Below are 17,950 nucleotides of genomic sequence, written 5' to 3' on the forward strand. Positions count from 1 at the left end.
AATTCATGTTCTAGTATTGCCAAATTTATGAAGAGTAATCAGTGCAAAATGAAGAGTTGAGGACATCAGCTCCTATCCCAGATCCCCTTGGTTTTTCCTTCTTCCCCAGAAAGGTCATCACAGAGATGTAGACCCTGTTCCTTAGGACCGGCTTATGGTTCCCATGCTAACCCAACCTCCATTTACAGAGGTATACAGTTACCCAGAAATGCGAGTATCTTACTCTGACTGCCCAGAATGTCTAGGACTGGTTCAGACCAAACGCTATTCCTCCCATAATAGCTTTAGATGAAGTGAGGTACATGAAGAGTCTCAGTGGTGAACCTGACTAAAATGACTCCATGAGAAGATACTGAGTGACTGAATGTTTACAGAAGAATATAATACAGATAATCTGTCATAATCAAACTGAAGTGTATTAAGCCTGTATCATATCTTCATCAAATGAGAAAATTTATTTGGATATATTATGTGGATGTGAACCAAAAACCATTATACAGATATTATAAGCAGAACTTTATAAACCTGGATTGATTTTATCATTTCTGCAAAATTTTCAAGCAATTTTAAAATAAAAATCCATCTTGTTTTTTAATTAACAAGTTCTAATAATTGTTTAGTGAGTAAAATAATGAATATGAGTCCTAATATATTCTTTTTTTCATTTTTTTTAATTTACAGAGACATTAGTAAAAACTGTCACCTAAGCATTAAAACATTTCTTTATTGGACCATCCTGGGTTTTAGTCATGCCTTTATTTTCTTTTTTGGATCCTATTTCCTAATAGGGAAAGATACATCTCTGCTTGGAAATGGCCAGGTAAAATATAGTTATTTAAAGAATGTTTGCTAATATTTTGGTTTGGCTTGGTTTTTGATACATTTCTATCATAGAAAATAAAAATAAACTTCAATTTAAACTATAAAATTGCATATATTAGATTAATATGAATTATTTAAAAGTTTGAAAATTTTTTTCACTTAAGTAGCAAAATTTCACACAAGTGAAAGTTAAAACAGGAAAGCAATAGAGTGTAATCTTAATATGAAACTCAGGTGACTAGACAGTGTTGTTATTCAGAAATTAACTCAGACAAAGGGATTGGTCCATCCTGCATATACTCACCCCTGGATTGAGAGTAATTAATTATTTAGTGCTTATTGTTGGGCTAAGTGTTTTCCATGCTCCATCTCCACTCAATGGAGCAATCTTCACTTAGTGTTTGTTTGCTTTTAATTATGTGCATTATTTTTTTGGTTTTCTTAGTGTTAGCATAGTCATGGACACTAGCACTTTTAAAAGGATTTCATAAATTACAGTTTACATAGCCATTCTTTGAGCTGTGAAATTAGGAAAAAGTGCTACAAGTACATTGTTACACTGCTTCGTGATTGGAGTGCAAAACAAGCCTTTCTTTCCAGGGTAAGGAGGAAAGAAATGACCGCAGGAAGGAAATGGTGCTATAGTGAACTACAAGTTTGTCATCTTTAGTTTCCCTTTTCCATTGGCATTATTTAAGTATTGCAAAATTTGTTTGGGGCACAAAGATAGAAGATTTACAATTGGGAAAATATAAAGTTTTATGTGCTCATTAGACATTGATTAAGGGCCAACCATTTCCGTATTTCCAGGCTCCAGATATATAATTCTAATTAACATCCTGCTCATAGAGCTTTAAGTCTTATGAGGAATACAGAAAATAAGCAAGTAAACTAATAAAACTGCAGTGAAGGAAATGGGTTTCAGTTGTAGCAAGGTCTTAAATCCCTTTAAGAAGTAGAGTGGGTATATAAATATTATTGCCACATTACTTCTTTGTCTTTTTTTTTGTTCTTCCTCATGTAAAAACTTGACTATATTTGTACATTTAATCACCAGCATTGTCCACTCTAGGTTTCACTAAATTATAAATCCTAGTCATTATCTTGTCTTTTCTTCCAGTATCATACATGCCCCTAGCATTCTTCTTTCAACCATACTCACACTCAGCTTTGTTCAGTGTAAGTCCAGTATTGTGCTACCAACAGATAGTATTGTGCTATCTATTTCTAGATCTTTAAGTCAATTCTGTTGAACATTCTGTACTCTTTCAACATCAAATTCCTAATCTCTGCCTTTTTCTTATCTCCTGATAACCTGTGTTCTCAACTTTAACTTTCAAACTTTGTTTATTATGTTAATTCCGTATGAGTGAGACCATACAATATTTGTCCTTTTGTTTTTGGCTGATTTCACTCAACATAGTGTCTTCAAGGTTCATCCAAATTGCTACATCTTCATGACTTTATTCAGTTTTACAGCTGCATAATATTCCATCATATGTATATACCACAATTTGTTTATATACTCATCTGTTGACAGACACTGGGGCTGTTTCCATCTCTTGGCAGTCGTGAATAATGTTGCTATAACCATTTGTGTGCATATGTCCATTTATGTCCTTGCCTTCAGTTCCTCTGAATATATACCTAGTAATGGGATTGCTGGATCATATGACAATTCTGTACTTAGCTTCATGAGCAACTGCCAAACTGCCTTCCAGGGTGGTTACACAATTATACATTCCCACAAAAGTGAATGTGTGCCTCTTTTTCTAGATCTCCTCCATCACATGTAGTTTTCTGGTTTTTAATTTTTTTTATAATGGCCATTCTGGTAAGTGTGAGATATCTCATTGTAGTTTTGGTTTGCATTTCCCTAATAGACAGTGAAGTTGAACACTATTCACATGTTTTTGAGCCATTTGTATTTCTTCTCTGAAAAAGGGTCTGTCTATATGTTTTGCCCATTTTTTAATTGGGTTGCTTGTCTTTTTGTTGTTGAGTTGTAGGATCTCTTTATATATTCTGGATATTTAACTCTTTTTTCTCACATGTGGCTTCCAAATATTGTCTCCCATTACATGGGCTGCCATTTTACTTTCCTTACAAAGTGCTTTGATGCCCAAAAGTTTTCAATTTTGAGGAGATCCCATTTATCTAATTCTTTCATTGCTTATGTTTTGGGTGTAAGGTCCATGAAACCACCTCCTAACACCAGATCTTTAGATATTTCCCTAAATTTTCTTCTATATTCTTAGCTCTAATATTTAGGTCTTTGATCCATTTTGAATTAATTTTTGTATGTGGTGTGAGATAGGGGTCCTCTTTCATTCTTTTGGATATGAATAGCCAGTTCTCCAAGAACCATTTATTGAATAGGCTGGTCTGTCCCAGTTGAGTTGACTTATCCACTGTATCAAAGATCAACGGTCTGTAGATAAGAGAGTGTATGTCTGAACTCTCAGTTTGTTTCCATTGGTCCATATAGCTGCCTTTATGTCAGTGCCATGCTGTTTTGACCACTCTAGTGTTGTAATGTGCTTTAAAGTTAGGTAGTGTAAGACCTCCCACTTCATTCTTTCTCAAGATATTTTTAGCTATTTGGAGCACCCTGCCTTTCCAAATAAATGTGATCATTGGCATTTCTGTTTCTGCAAAGTAAGTTATGGGGATTTTAATTCATATTACATGGACTTTATGAATCATAAATAATTTTGGTAGAATCAACATCTTAATTGTATTTAGTCTTACAGTCATGACTATGGTATATGTCCTTCCTTTTATTTAGGTCTTCCATGATTTGTTTTAGCAATTTCTTGTAGTTTTCTGTGTATAGGTCTTTTGAGGCCTTGGTCAAATTTATTCCTAAATATTATATTCTTTTGGTTGCTTTTGTAAATTGAGTTTTTTTCTTGATTTCCTCCTCAAATTATTCATTCAATAGAAACACTACTGATTTGGGGTGCTGGTTTCGCACCTTACAACTTTGCTGTACTCATTTATTAGCTCTAGTAGTTTAACTAGATTTTTCAGGACTTTTTATAAATAGGATCATGTCCTCTGCAAACAGTGAAATTTTACTTCTTTCTTTCCAAATGGATACCTCTTATTTCTTTTTCTTGCCTATGTGAAACCATCTGGTCCTGAACTTTTCTTTTTTGAAAGTTTTTTGATGACTGCCTTAATCTCTTTACTTGTGATTGGTTTGTTGATGTCATTTGTTTCTTCTTGAGTCCTTGTTGGTTGTTCATGCTTTTCTAGGAAGTTGTCCATTTCATCTGGTTTATTAACATATAGTTGCTCATAGTATCCTCTCATTATCTCCTTTATTTCTGTGGGATCAGTAGCTGTATCCCCTCCTCCATTTCTGATTTTATTTGTATCCTCTTTTTTTTTATCTGATTTTATTTGTGTCCTCTTTTTTTTTATCTCAGTGTAGCTAAGGTTTTATTGGTTTTCTCAAAGACCCAACTTCTGGTTTCGTTGATTCTCTCTATTGTTTTCATGTTCTCATGTTCATTTACCTCTCCTCTGATATTTGTTATTTCTTTCCTTCAGTTTGTTTTGGGGTTAGTTTGCTATTCTTTAGTTCCTCTATGTGAACAGTTAAAATTCTTCTATTTTTCTCTCTCTTCTTTTTTAATATAGGTATTTCAGGCAGTGTTTCCCTTTCAGCACTGCATTTGCTCCATCCCATTAGTTTTGATATGTTGTGTTTTTATTTTCATTTTCCTCAAGATATTTACTGATTTCTCTTGTAATTTCTCCCTTGACCCACTGGTTCTTTAAGAGTATATTACTTAGCTTCAGTGTATTTGTGAATTTTCCAATCTTCTGCCTGTTATTTATTTCCAACTTCAGTCCATTATGATCTAAGAAAGTGTTCTGTATAATTTCATTTTTAATTTATTGAGTCTTGCTTGTGATCCAACATGTGGTCTATCCTTGAGAATGATCCATGTGCACTTGAAAAAAATGTGTATCCTGCTGTTCTAGGGTATAATGTTCTGTAAAAATCTGTTAAGCCTAGTTCATTTATTGTACTATTTAAAATCTTTGTTTCCTTACTGATCCTATGTCTAGATATTCTACCCATTGAGGAGATAAGTATATTGAAGTCTCCAACTGTTATCATAGAGGTATTTTCCTTCACTGTTGGTAGTGTGTCCCTCTTGTATCTTGGGGCTCTCTGGCTTGGTGTATTAATGTTTATGATCATTATATCTTCTTGATTAATTTTCCCTTTTATTAATTTTCCCTTTTATTAATATATAGTATCCTTCTTTGACTGTTTTAATTGTTTTACATTTGAAGTTTAATTTGTCTCATATAGTATAGCTACCCCTGCTCTTTTCTGGTTGTTTGCATGAAATGTCTTTTTCCATCCTTTCAATTTCAACATGTTTATGTCCTTGTGTCTATACTGAGTCTCATGTAGACAGCATATAGATTTAAAATCCATTCTGCCAGTCTGTGTCTTTTGATTAATGTTATTACTGTGAAGGCAGTACTTTCTTCTACCATTTTGTCTTTTGGATTTTACCTATCTTATTTTTTCTCTCTCTTTTTTACCCTTACTGATAGTCTTCATTTTTGTACTCTTCTCCAAATCTCTGTCTCCCTTTTCCTATATACCTGTAGTGTACCCTTTAGTGTTTCTTGTAGAGCATGTCTCTTATTCACAAACTCAATATCTGTTTGTGTGAAAATATTTTAAATTCTCCCTCATTTTTGACACACGGTTTTGCCAGGTATAGAATTCTTGGTTGGCACTATTTCTCTTTCAGTGACTTAAATATATCATACCATTGCATTCTTGCCCCCATAGTTTCTGCTGAGAAATCCAGTTTCATTGAGCTTTCCCTTGTATGTAATGAATTGTTTTTCTCTTGGTGCTTTCAGAATTCCCTCTTTCTCTTTGACAGTCTGATTCATAAGTGTCTTAGAGTAGCTCTTTTCAAATCTATTCTGTTTGGGATACTCTGTGCTTCTTGGATCTGTAATATTATGTCTTTCATAAGAGATGGGAAATATTTCCCCCATTTGTCTTTCTGCCCCTTTTCAAACCAGCACACTAGGCATCTGATTTCTTACATTAGCTTATTCTGGAGTTTGTTTTCTCTCTTTTACCTAGGGTTTTCTGTGTTAGGCTTTGTTCTCTATCTGATATTTGGCATTCAGTTCAAATTATTCTAGACCTGTTGTAGCCGAGTGTCTGTTTAACTGATCAGAACTTCTCAGCTCTTGTTTTTTGGTCCTTGACCTCCTAAATGGAACCTTTTTTGAGGGTTCCTCAATTATGACTGACCCCATATTTTCCCATACCAGACAGGCCCAGGCCTCAGAAGAAGGATGTAATCAGTATCGAGTTTCCTGGAGGTGAGACCCAGCAGGGTGCCAGTCTTTCCTGTGCCACCTCTGGACTCTGTGCTATTCCTTTTCTGCCCAGCAGTGGTGCTTTCAGTCCACAGCTCCTACCGTGTAAAGTGGTGCAGAGCATGTAATTCTTAGCCTGCCCGGGGAGTGGTTGGAATAGAGGCTGAGCAGAATGCAGGCTTAAGCTGTTTCTGTTCTCCAGCCCTTGGGATCTGAATTCTCTGTGAGGGCACACTTTAACTCCCCCCTCCCCATTCCCTTTAGGAAATTATCTCCTTCACCTGACTTGTTACTTTGTCTCTCAGACCTATCTTAACTCCACTGGTGCCTGGGTCAGTGCTGACAATTGGAAATGCCTGAGGCTTTCTCTAATGAGCAACTTAGAATAGTTTTTTAAAAGAAATCTCTTTTCAGAGCCAGTCTCATTGAACTCTCAATGTTCATAAGTCAAGAGCCAGAGTTATTATCCAGTTCTATATACCACTTTCTTTTTTTTTCAAGCTTTTTTTTATTTTGTGAAATATAACACATTTACAAAAAAGCAATAAATTTCCAAGTACATTTTAACAAATAGTTATAGAACAGATTTTAAAGTTTGTTATGGGGTGCGGTTCCACAATTTTTTGTTTTTTCTTCTACCTGCTCCAAGACACTGGAGACCAACAGAAACATCAATGTAATGATTCAGCAGTCATATTCATTTGTTAAATCCTATCTTTTCTATTATACTCCTCCTGTTTAAAGAACATATATACATAAAAGCAGTAAATTTGAAAGTACATCAGGACAATTAGTTGAAAAACAGATTTCAGAGTTTGGTATGGGTTACAGTTCGACAATTTTAGGTTTTTACTTCTGGCTACTCTAAAGTATTGGAGCCTAAAAAAATAATCATTGTCATGATTCAGCAATCCTACTCATTTGTTAAATCCTCCCTTCTCTGTATAACATCACCATCACCTGGTCTCAGGACCCATTTGGAGTTTGTAGGCTTTAGAAAGTTACCCTAGTGCATGGATCCTTTGTAAAATATTATATAATGCCGTAGGACTGGATTGGCAAGAATGGTTCTGGTTAGGATTTGGCAAGTTATGATAGGTAGCAATGTCACTTGCAGAGTTGGGCTTAGAGAGATAAAGTGTGCCTTTTCTTAGGGTACAGCCCTTTTCCAGTATTCTGAGCTTGGCTAACTCCAAAAGCCTTCTATTTCTTGTTGTTTTTCCCATCAGGCCCACCTCCTTCTGCCTGTAGAGACCTCTGGGTTCCATTCCTGCTTGCTCTTGTGTGTATGTGTTCAGAACTTGTATTCAGCAGTCCAAACTTGTTAATTAAAGAGCAGTTAGGTTGGGTTCGATTCCCAGTGCCTGCCCGTGCAAAACAACAACAATAACAACAACAAAAATGCAATTAGAGCTTGGTTGAACTCCCTTCCCTTGTTCCTAATAGTGACTGCTGCCTTTTCCTCCAGGGAAGTGTCTCCAGCAGAGCCAGCCATGCCAGTGGGGAAGGGCCACCAGCCTCTGCAATTGGGGGATTTTACCTAGAGTTTTGTGCTATAATCTGGGGCCTTCTACCAGTTCCAAACCAGTGTATGATGTGTGTCCAGTTATAGCTGTCACCCAGCGAGTTGTTCCAGACAGTTCTTGGCTATTTACTAGCTGCTCTAGAGGGCTTACTACATTTCACACCTCTCTACACCACCATCTTGCCCCCTATATGCCACATCACTTTTTATGACATATTTCAACTGATTTGGGCCAAATCATGAATCTAGTTTGTCTAGCCTAATGGTTACAGCACCTCCCAAATAATAGCTGCCTTTGAATTTTTTCTCTGTGCCAGGTATATTACATGCAGTAGCTGTTAAATCATTATAATAACCTTGTGTGAGGAAAATATTACCCATTACTATTTTGCATTTAAAAAATTTAACCTTAGGCTACAAAACCTGCATAAAATCATACAGTAAGTAAATTATAAGAATAGAATTCAAACTCAGATCTGTTTGACTTTAGAGCCTATGCACTTAATCAGCCATAAATGCCCTACAGAAACAGGTATTAACCTAGTGCCCTTCTGTAAGAATTGTACCTGTACAAGAACCATCAAATAGATAGGTATTTGAGTAACTATGCCCATTTCCACATGAAACATTGGGTTGAAAACTGGACAGAATAAAGAGGGGGGAAGAATTAAGAAAAAGGAATAAATTGGTAGAAAAAAAATTAGAGATCTCATGTTGCTAGTTACTGCTTTTTTTCTGATTTTAAAAGTAATATATGTCTATAAATTTGTAATACACAGAAAAAATAAATAAATAAATTACCAGTGTTTCTTCTACCCAGTTAAAATTACTTCTTTCATTTTAACATATTTTCTTCCATTCTTTTATTATTTTTTTTGCCATTTTTTAACTCCACAATTTGTATTCCTCTTCCTTAACATTATAACCTAAGCAATTTTCCGTGTTGTTTAAAATACTTCAAAAACATATTCATGGCTACATAATAGTCTATTATATGTCATAATTTATGAAAATATTCCTTTAATTTGAAAATTTGGTTTTAGTTTTTAGTGACTCTTTAAAATTAAATCTTGAGCACACTTCATACAAAAGATAAAACCTTAATAAAGGTAAGTTGTTATTGCCCTTTAGTATGAAAGGTTTTTTGTTCATTAGCTTTACTACAAGTAATTCTTGAGTGATTTTTTTTAAGAACTCAAATTATAAATCAGCTTCTTTTCCCTGTAACCTACTACTCAGACATATACCACTAGAAATTAATCTACCGCTCCCTCCCACCAATAATAGGCAGAGTGGAAAAGAAGCACGCCTTGGTGAGATTCATCTCCTGTCAGCAAGTATTTATCATTTGAGTGATCTGAGATGAGTTACTTATCTTCTCTAAGCCTCATTTTCCTCACTTGCAAATTAAGGGGCGTAATCCCTACTTTATGAATTGCCTGTGAGGATAAAACGACACATTTTATGTAAAGCACCTAGCATAAGAAGTACTCAATACTAGTTGTTACTGTCAACTCAGTCTCATATTGGAGACCCTGTCTTGTGCAATCTCACCACATCTACTTCTTAAATCTCCCCTAGTATAGGTCTCCCTGCTGGTTCTCCCAAAATACTCCCTCTTGTGTGTAGTTCCAACCCATTGTTTATGTTTCCTCTCCAGAGTGCTCCTGCCTCTTTTTCTCAAAGCCTATTTCACCACCATTGGGCCCCCCAGACCCCTTTCCTTTTGTTCCAGCTCCCTTCTACATCTCCCTCTGCTAAAAATGTTTGATTTTAGACTTCTAGTTCTTGTCCCATTATTCAGCTCTGGATGTTTTGGATGCTTTCTGTTTTCTTACACATTGTTCTTATGGGCTCAAAAAAACAAACAGTTGAAGGCCAGGAATAGCATGAGTTTTTCAATTTCTGCAAAAGGTACCATTGAGATTTTTATAGCACTTGTATTTAATCTGTATCTTGCTTTAGGTAGTATTAACATCTTCTCATTAAATATTAAGTCTTCCAATCCATGAGCACGGATTGTCTTTCCATTTGTTTAGATCTTCTTTAAATTTTATTGGAGATGTTTTGTAGTTTTCAGTAAACATGTCTTGTGCTTTCTTGTTTGAGTTTATTCCTAATATTTGGTTCTTTTTTATGCTATTATTAATAGCCTTTTATTTCTTTTTCTTGCCTAATTGCTCTGGCTAGGACTTCCAGTCCTATGTTGAATAAAAATCACAAAAGCCAGCATCTATGCCTTCTTGATTGCTGTGGACATTACCTGTCAAGGTTTTCAAGAAACAGTGAAGCTTGTTGAAGGGTACAAATGCCCAACCCGTTTATTAACCAGTTTTACCTGAGTACAGGAACTCCTTTTGCAGAAATGGAACATTTCAGCACAAGTGAAAAGAACAAAAAATCTTTCTTGGGTTTGTATTCTTCTAATCCATATGATCACAAGATTGGGGAACACAAGTGTTCGTAATAGAAGAATCTTTTGATTCCAGGTTCTGTGTTATAGACAGTCAATTCTGTGAGTGTTTTTTTTTTTTCTAACTTTTTTTATTGTGAAAGATAACATATATACAAAAACCATAAATTTCCAAGTACATTTAGCAAGTAGTTATAGAACAGATTTTAAAGTTGATATGAGTTGCAGTTCCACCATTTTTCGCCTTTTCTTCTAGCTGCTCCAAGACACAGGAGACCAACAGAAATATCAATATAATGATTCAGCAGTCATATTCATTTAAATCCTGTCTTCTCTGTTATACTCTTCCTTCTCTTTTTTTTTCTTTTTTTTTTTGTGAAAAATAAGATATATACAAAAAAGCAATAAATTTCAAAGTATATTTCAACAATTAGTTGTAGAACAGATTTCAGAGTTGGTACAGGTTACAATTCCACAATTTTAGTTTTTACTTCTAGCTGTTGTGAGTGGGTTTTATTGCCAAAGAACCACCCCATTTATTGGGAAAATAATTGAAGTGGACATTTATGAAACAGGAAAACATTTTATGAAAGGGTAGCCAGTATCAGACACCAAAGTATGTACTTCACCCATCTGTTAGCAAACAGTTAGCCAAAGGAGAAGTCTTAGGTTCAACAGAAGAATTAGAAACAGGTTTGAGAATCACTTGAGTTCGTCATCCCATATCTCTGTTGCAATTCATCAGGACCCAGTGAGTTCTAGAATGGTGCTGCAGATGTAGAGGCTCTGTCAAGACTGCACTGAAGCTATCTGTGAGCCTAACTTTCTTTGCTCTTGTCTTTACTTTGTTGGTGAAGATCTATCATTAAAACACAACTGTGCTGGTTTGAAATTTATGTACCCCAGAAAAGCCATGTTCTTTCAATCCTAATACACACTTGTGTGGGTTGACCTATTATTTAGGGTGTAACTTTTGATTAGATTGTTTCCACAGAGATGTGACCATTTGATTAGATAGAGATTTGACTCTGTCCATTCAGCTTATGTCTTGATTAGTTTACTAGAATCCTTAAAAGAGCGTGTAGAGAGAGACAGGTCAGAGCCAACATAGACACAGACGTTTGGAAATGCAGAAGCCCCAGGAGATCCCAGAAGCTGATAGAGCCAACAAAAGCTAGAAGCAGGGCGGGCCGCGGTGGCTCAGCGGGCAAAGTGCTTGCCTGCTATGCCGGAGGACCTCGGTTCGATTCCCGGCCCCAGCCCATGTAACAAAAAACGGAGAAACAGAATACAATAAAACAAGAAAATGTTTAAAAATGTTTCCCTTTCTTCCTTCCTTCCTTCCTTCTATCCTTCCTTCCTTCTCTCTGTCTTTCCTTTAAAAAAAAAAAAAAAAAAAAAAAAAAAAAAAAAAAAAAAAGCTAGAAGCAAACCCGAGCCCAGCAGACGTCACCATATGCCTTTCCATGAGATGCCAAGCCAAGAGATGAAACCCAGATTTTTGCCCCAGAGCAGCTAAATCAGGACCCACAGACACGTAGAAAGGAAGCCACTGGAAGCAACAGAACCAGTAACAAGGGACCAGCAGACACAAGCCATGTGCCTTCCCATGTGACAGACATCGGCCATACTTTAAAGTCAAGATATCTTTATCTGGATACCTTAGTTTGGACATTTTTATGGCCTTAGACCAGTAAACTTGTAACTTAATAAATCCCCTTTATAAAAGCCATTCCCTTTCTGGTATATTACATTCTGGCAGCATTAGCAAACTAAAACACCATTTGAATGAAGTATCTGTGAAAAAAGAATGTTTCTAATTAAAATCTTCAATGAGCCAGAAAGCAAACATATCAATTCTCAAAGGGCAATAATTTGTACTATTCTTTCTGACTCCTCTTCAGCCATGCTTTTTTTTAATGCAATTTTATTGAGTTATTCACATACCATACAAACTGTCTGAAATATACAATCTCTCGCTCACAGTACAGTCACATAGTCATTATACAACCCCATGATCAATTTTGCAGCATTTTCATTACTCCAGAAAAAAAATAGGAGAAAGAAAACCCAAATCCTCCCGTACCCTTTAAAATGCGCACCCCCCCCTCCATTATTGACCCATAGTACTGGTGTAGTACATTTGTCACTGTTGATGAAAGAGTATTAAAATATTAGTTAACTATTGCCCATAGTTTGCAATAGGAACTTTTTTCCCATACACCCCTATATTAATAACTCCTTGTAATAGTGTCATGCATTTGCACTAGTTCATGAAAGAACTTTTTAATATTTGTACAGTTAATCACAGACATTGTCCACCACAAGATTCAGTTATACATTCCCATTTTTAATCTCCAGCTTTCTTTCTGATGACATGCATGACTCAAAACTTCCCCTTAAGACTACAGTCACCCATAATTTAGCACTGCTGATTATTCTCAAAATAATGTGCCACCATCACCTCTGTCTATTTCCAAATGTTTAAGTTCAGCCTAGTTAACATTCTGCACATGTTAAGTTACCATTCCTTATTCTTTAGCCTTATTGTATATCCTGGCAACCTGAATTCTGTATTTTATGTTGAATTTACATATTACAGTTAATTCATATTAGTGAGATCATGTTTGTCCTTTTGTATCTGATTTATTTCACTTAACATATCCTCCAAGCTCATCCATTTATATACTCTGTGTGTGTGTGTATGTGTGTATATATACACACGCTTGGACATTTTTATGTCCAAGGACTTCATCCCTTCTTACTGCTGAATAATATTCTGTCATATGTATATACCACATTTTGTTTACCCATTCATCTGTTGAAGGACATTTGGGTTGTTTCGATCTTTTGGCAATTTGAATAATGCTGCGATGAACATCAGTGTGTAAATGTCTGTTCACATCCCTACTTTCAGCTCTGGGTATATCTCAAGTAGTGGGATTGCTGGGTCATAATGCAACTCTATACTTAGGAACCACCAAACTGTCCTCCATAACAGCTGTACTATTTTACAATCCCTCCAGCAGTGAATAAGTGTTCCTTTTTCTCCACATCCTCTCCAATACTTGTAGTTTTGCAGCCACCCAAGTAGTTGTGAGATACCTCACTATGGTTTTGATTTACATTTCACTAATAGCTAGTGAAGCTGAGCATCCTTTCTTGTGCTTTTTAGCCATTTGCATTTCCTCTTTAGAAAATGTCTATTCATGTCTTCAGCCCATTTTTAAATTGAGTTGTTCATGTTATTTTTCAGTTGTACAATTTCTTTATATGTTTTGGATACCAAACCTTTATCAGATATGTGGTTTCCAAATATTTTCTCTAATTGAGTCACCTGCCTTTTCACCCTCTTGACAAAGTCCTTTGAAACATAGAAGTATATTCACTTTTGAGAAGGTCCCATTTATCTAATTTTTCTTTCATTGCTTGTGCTTTGGATGTAAAGTCTAGGAAACTACTGCCTATCGCCAGATACTGAAAATGTTTTACTATATTTTCTTCTAATGTTTTTATGGTACTGGTTCTTATATTTAGGTCTTTGATCCATTTTGAGTTAATTTTTGTATAGGGTGTGAGACAGAGGTCCTCTTTCATTCTTTTGGTTATGGATATCTAGTTTTCCCAACACCACTTATTGAAGAGGCTCTTTTTTCTAGTTGAGTGGACTTGGGAGCCTTGTCAAAAATCAGTTGAAGGAACGGAATGATCATATGATAAGAATGTTTATATGTGTATGTGATTATGTATTGTAAATAAAAAATTAATTTAAAAAAGAAGGGAGGGATAAGGGGTATGGTATGTATGAATTTTTTTCTATTGTCTTTTTATTTCTTTTTCTGAATTGATGCAAATGTTCTAAGAAGTGATCATGATGATGAATATGCAATCATGTGATGATATTGTGAAATTACTGATTATGTAGAACAGAATGATCATATGTTAAGAATGTGTTTCTTTATTGTCATAGTCTTTAAAAAATTGAAAAATTAATTTAAAAGATTAAAAAAAAAATCAGTTGAAGTTATGGTCTCCTTCCATGCGGGAGACCCGGGCTCAATTCCCGAACCATGCAACCTATCACCCCCCCAAAAAAGAAAATCAATTGATTTTTTTTTTAACATGAAGAAGTTAGATAGTCATTGCCCAAATATTTCTGAAGATTGAGGGAGTGATCAGATGAAAGGGAGAAGTTATAACAGATATGTCAGGATTTATCAAAGAATTATGACTACTGAATCATTGTATAGATACTTCTTTTTAGAGTCTAGTGTATTTGAACAGCCAAAAGGAAATATATGAAATTGTACAACTGTAATTGATAGTAGACTTTGAAATTTGCACTATAACTACTTTGAATTGCACTTTGAAATTCATTACTTTTCCGTATATATGTTTTATTTCACAATTAGAAATGCTTTGAAAAAATCGACCATGGATCTGAGAGTTCTATTTTTGAACTCTTAATTCGATTTCGTTGATCAATATGTCCGTCATTGAGGCAGTACCATACTGTTTTGACCACTGTGGCCATACTGTGTCATATTGTTGGGCCTGTTGGTTATTTGACCTAAAATCTAATAGCAGCTGCCATGGCATATCTTTTAAATTAATTCACTTTGATTAATTTTAATGCAAGTGGTTGCATTTCTTAAAATCTCTGGTTTTCAAGTCAGAATTTAGCTGTACAATGGCTTAGGTGGTCTCTTTCTGGTGTGGGAAGAATTCTGATTCTTTAATAAACATGTTAACCTTAAAAAAAAAAAAAAGCCATCTGCCAGACTTTTACCATTGGTATGATGTTAGCTGTGACTTTTTCATATATGACCTTATCATTTTGAGGAATTTCCCTTCCATTCATAGTTTTATAATGAACGGGTGTTAGATTTTGTCAAAGCTTGCTCCACGTCAGCTGAGATGATGTTCTTTTTTTTTTTTCCTTGTTTCTCTTAATGTGGAATATTACATTGATTTCCATATGTTAAACCACCCTTTCATTCTGAGGATAAAAGCCACTTGGTTTAGTATGTAATCCTTTCAATGTGCTGCTATATTTGCTTTGCTAGTATTTTGTTGAGGACTTTGGTATTTGTAGTCATAAGGGTATTTGTCTGTGGTTTTCTTTTCTTGTAGTATCTTTGTCTAGTTTCTGTATTATGGCTTCATAGATGAGTTAGGAAGATTCCTTGCTCTTTATATTTTCGGAAGAGTTTTGCTTTTTTTGTTTTTTGGTTTTGTTTTTTGTATGGGCAGGCACCGGGAATCAAACCCAGGTCTCCTGCATGGCAGGCGAGAACTCTGCCTCCTGAGCCACCGTGGCCCACCCTATTTTTGGAAGAGTTTGAGAAGGTTTAATGTTAGTTCTTTAAATGTGTCAGTAGAATTCACCAGTGAAGACATGTGGCCATGGTTTTTCTTTTTTGGGAGGTTTTGATTACTAATTCAGTTTCTTTAGTTTCCTTACTTGTAGGTAATTCACATTTTCTATGTCTTTTTTGGGAGGTTTTGATAGTTTTTGTGTTTCTAGTAATTTATCAGTTTCATCTAGGTAGTCCATTTTGTTGGCATACAGTTTTTCATCGTATTCCCTTATAATCCTTTTCATTTCTGAAAAATATTAATATCCCCTCTATTATGTCTAATTTCAGAATTTGAATGTTTTTCCTTAGTCTCACTTTTTTCTAACTAAAGGTTTGACAATTTTGACGATTGTTTCAGAGAACCAACTTTAGTTTTGTTGAGTTCCTCAACTGTCTTTCTATTCTCTGTTTTATTTCCATTCAGTCATTATTTCCTTCCCTTTGCTGGCATTAGGTTTAGTTTGCTCCTCTTCTAATTCCTTAAAGTGTACAATTAGGTTATTGATTTGAGTTCTTCTATTTTTGACAAGTGTTTACAGGTATAAATTTTCTTCTGAGCACTTCTTTCACTGCATTCCATAAGCTTTGGTAGATTGTATTTTTCTTTTCATCCATCTCAAGATCTTTTCTAATTTCCCTTGTGGTTTTCTTCTTTGACCCATTAATTGTTTATAATTGTATTTTTTAAAGTTCTACATATTGGAGTTTACCAGTTTTCCTTCTTTTTTATTTCTAGTTTTATTCCATTATGGTCAGAAAAAGTCATTTATAAGATCTCACTCCTTTTAACTTTAACTTGTTTTAGGGTCTGTCCTAGAGAATGTTCCATGGGTGCTTGAGAAGAATGAGTATTTTCCCATTCTTGAGTTGAGTGTTTTGTATATGTCTTTTAGGTCTAATTGGTTTATAGTGTTGTTCAAGTCCTCTCTTCCTTATTGATCTTTTGTCTGGTTGTTCTGTCCATTATTGCAGGTGGGAAATATTGTTGTAAAACTGTCCCCTCTCTCTTCAATTCTATCAATTTTTGCTTTATATATGGGGCTCTGTTGCTAAGTATGTATATACTTACTGTTATGACTTCTTGAAAGAGTGACTCTTTCAACAATATATTGTGCCCTTCTGTGTCTCTTAGAATCTATTTTGTCTGATAATAGCATTGGCACCCCATCTGTCTCTATTTGCATAGGATATCCTTTGCCAATCTTTTACTTCCAACCTTTTTGAGTCTTTTTAACTAAAGTGAGTCTCTTATAGACAACATTTAGGTGGATTGCGATTGTTTTTTTAATCCATTCTGCCATTATGCCCTTTAATAGGAGAATTTAACCCATTTATATTTGAAGTATTTATTGATAAGGAAAGATGTGTCATTCATTTAGCTATTTGATTTTTTGTAAGTTTTGTGATCCTGAATTTCTCCCCGTTATTACCTGTTTTTGGTTTTAGTTGATTTTTTGTAGTATACCATTTTGATTCCCTTCTTTCTTTTTCTGTATAGTTTTTAGTTTTTTCTGAAAAAACTTATCATAAACTTATAATAACTTAGTTATAATACCAACTTAGCTTTAATTTTATGTAGATGACTTTGCTCCTACCCATCTCTTCCCTCCTCTTTATATTGTTGTTGTTTACAAATTACCTCTTTATACATTGTATGCCCATTAACATAGATTTATGATTATAGTTTTATGCATTTACCTATTAAATGATATAGGAAATATAGTGCAGTTACAAACAAAAGTACAATAATATTGACCTTCATATTTACCTATGTAGTTAACTTTTACCACTACTCTTTATTTATGTCTTCAAGTGATTGACCAGTGTCCTTTCCTTTCAGCATGGAGTCTCTTCAGCATTTCTGTTAGAGTAGATCTACTAGTAATGAGCTCCTTTAGCTTTTGTTTATTTTGGAATGCCTTAATTTCACTTTTATTCTTGAAGTATAGTTTTACCAAATGTAGAATTCTTGGCTAACGGATTTTTTCTTTGATGCACTCTAAATATGTCATCCTACTGCCTTCTGGCCTCCGTGGTTTCTGATGAGGAATCAGCTGTTAATTTTATCGAGAGACCCTTTTATGTGATGAGTTGCTTCTCTTTCTGCTTTCAAGATTGCCTCTTTCTTTGTCTTTAGACAGTCTGACCATAATGTGTCCCAGTATGGATCCCTTTCAGATGATCCTACTTGGAGTTCATTGAACTACTTGGATTTGTATATTCATCCTTTCATCAAGTTTGGGAAGTTTTCAGCTATTATTTCTTCAAATATTCTTTCTTCCCCTTTCTGTTTTCTTCTGGAACTCTAATAATGGGTATGTAGATCCATTTGATAGTGTCCCATAAGACCCTCAGGCTCTATTCCACTTTATAAATTCTTTTTCCTTTCTGCTCCTAAGAGCGGATAATTTCAGGTCTGCTATCTTCAAGTTTGCTGATTCTTCTGCTTGTGGA

The 17,950-nt window shown here is 34.9% G+C and overlaps 1 protein-coding gene across 4 annotated transcripts in view; it reads left to right on the plus strand.

The window, feature by feature from the left end:
- Positions 1–17,950, plus strand: part of ATP11B (ATPase phospholipid transporting 11B (putative)) — a 144,261-nt gene that overhangs the window by 100,727 nt on the left and 25,584 nt on the right. For all 4 annotated transcript variants that reach the window (XM_077161150.1, XM_077161149.1, XM_077161151.1 and 1 more), the window contains one exon: positions 682–820. In XM_077161150.1, the coding sequence (XP_077017265.1) occupies positions 682–820 (139 nt within the window). The remainder of the gene's footprint in view (positions 1–681; positions 821–17,950) is intronic.

The sequence above is a fragment of the Tamandua tetradactyla genome, chromosome 5, assembly GCF_023851605.1.
Source record: "Tamandua tetradactyla isolate mTamTet1 chromosome 5, mTamTet1.pri, whole genome shotgun sequence".
Lineage (NCBI taxonomy): Eukaryota > Metazoa > Chordata > Mammalia > Pilosa > Myrmecophagidae > Tamandua > Tamandua tetradactyla.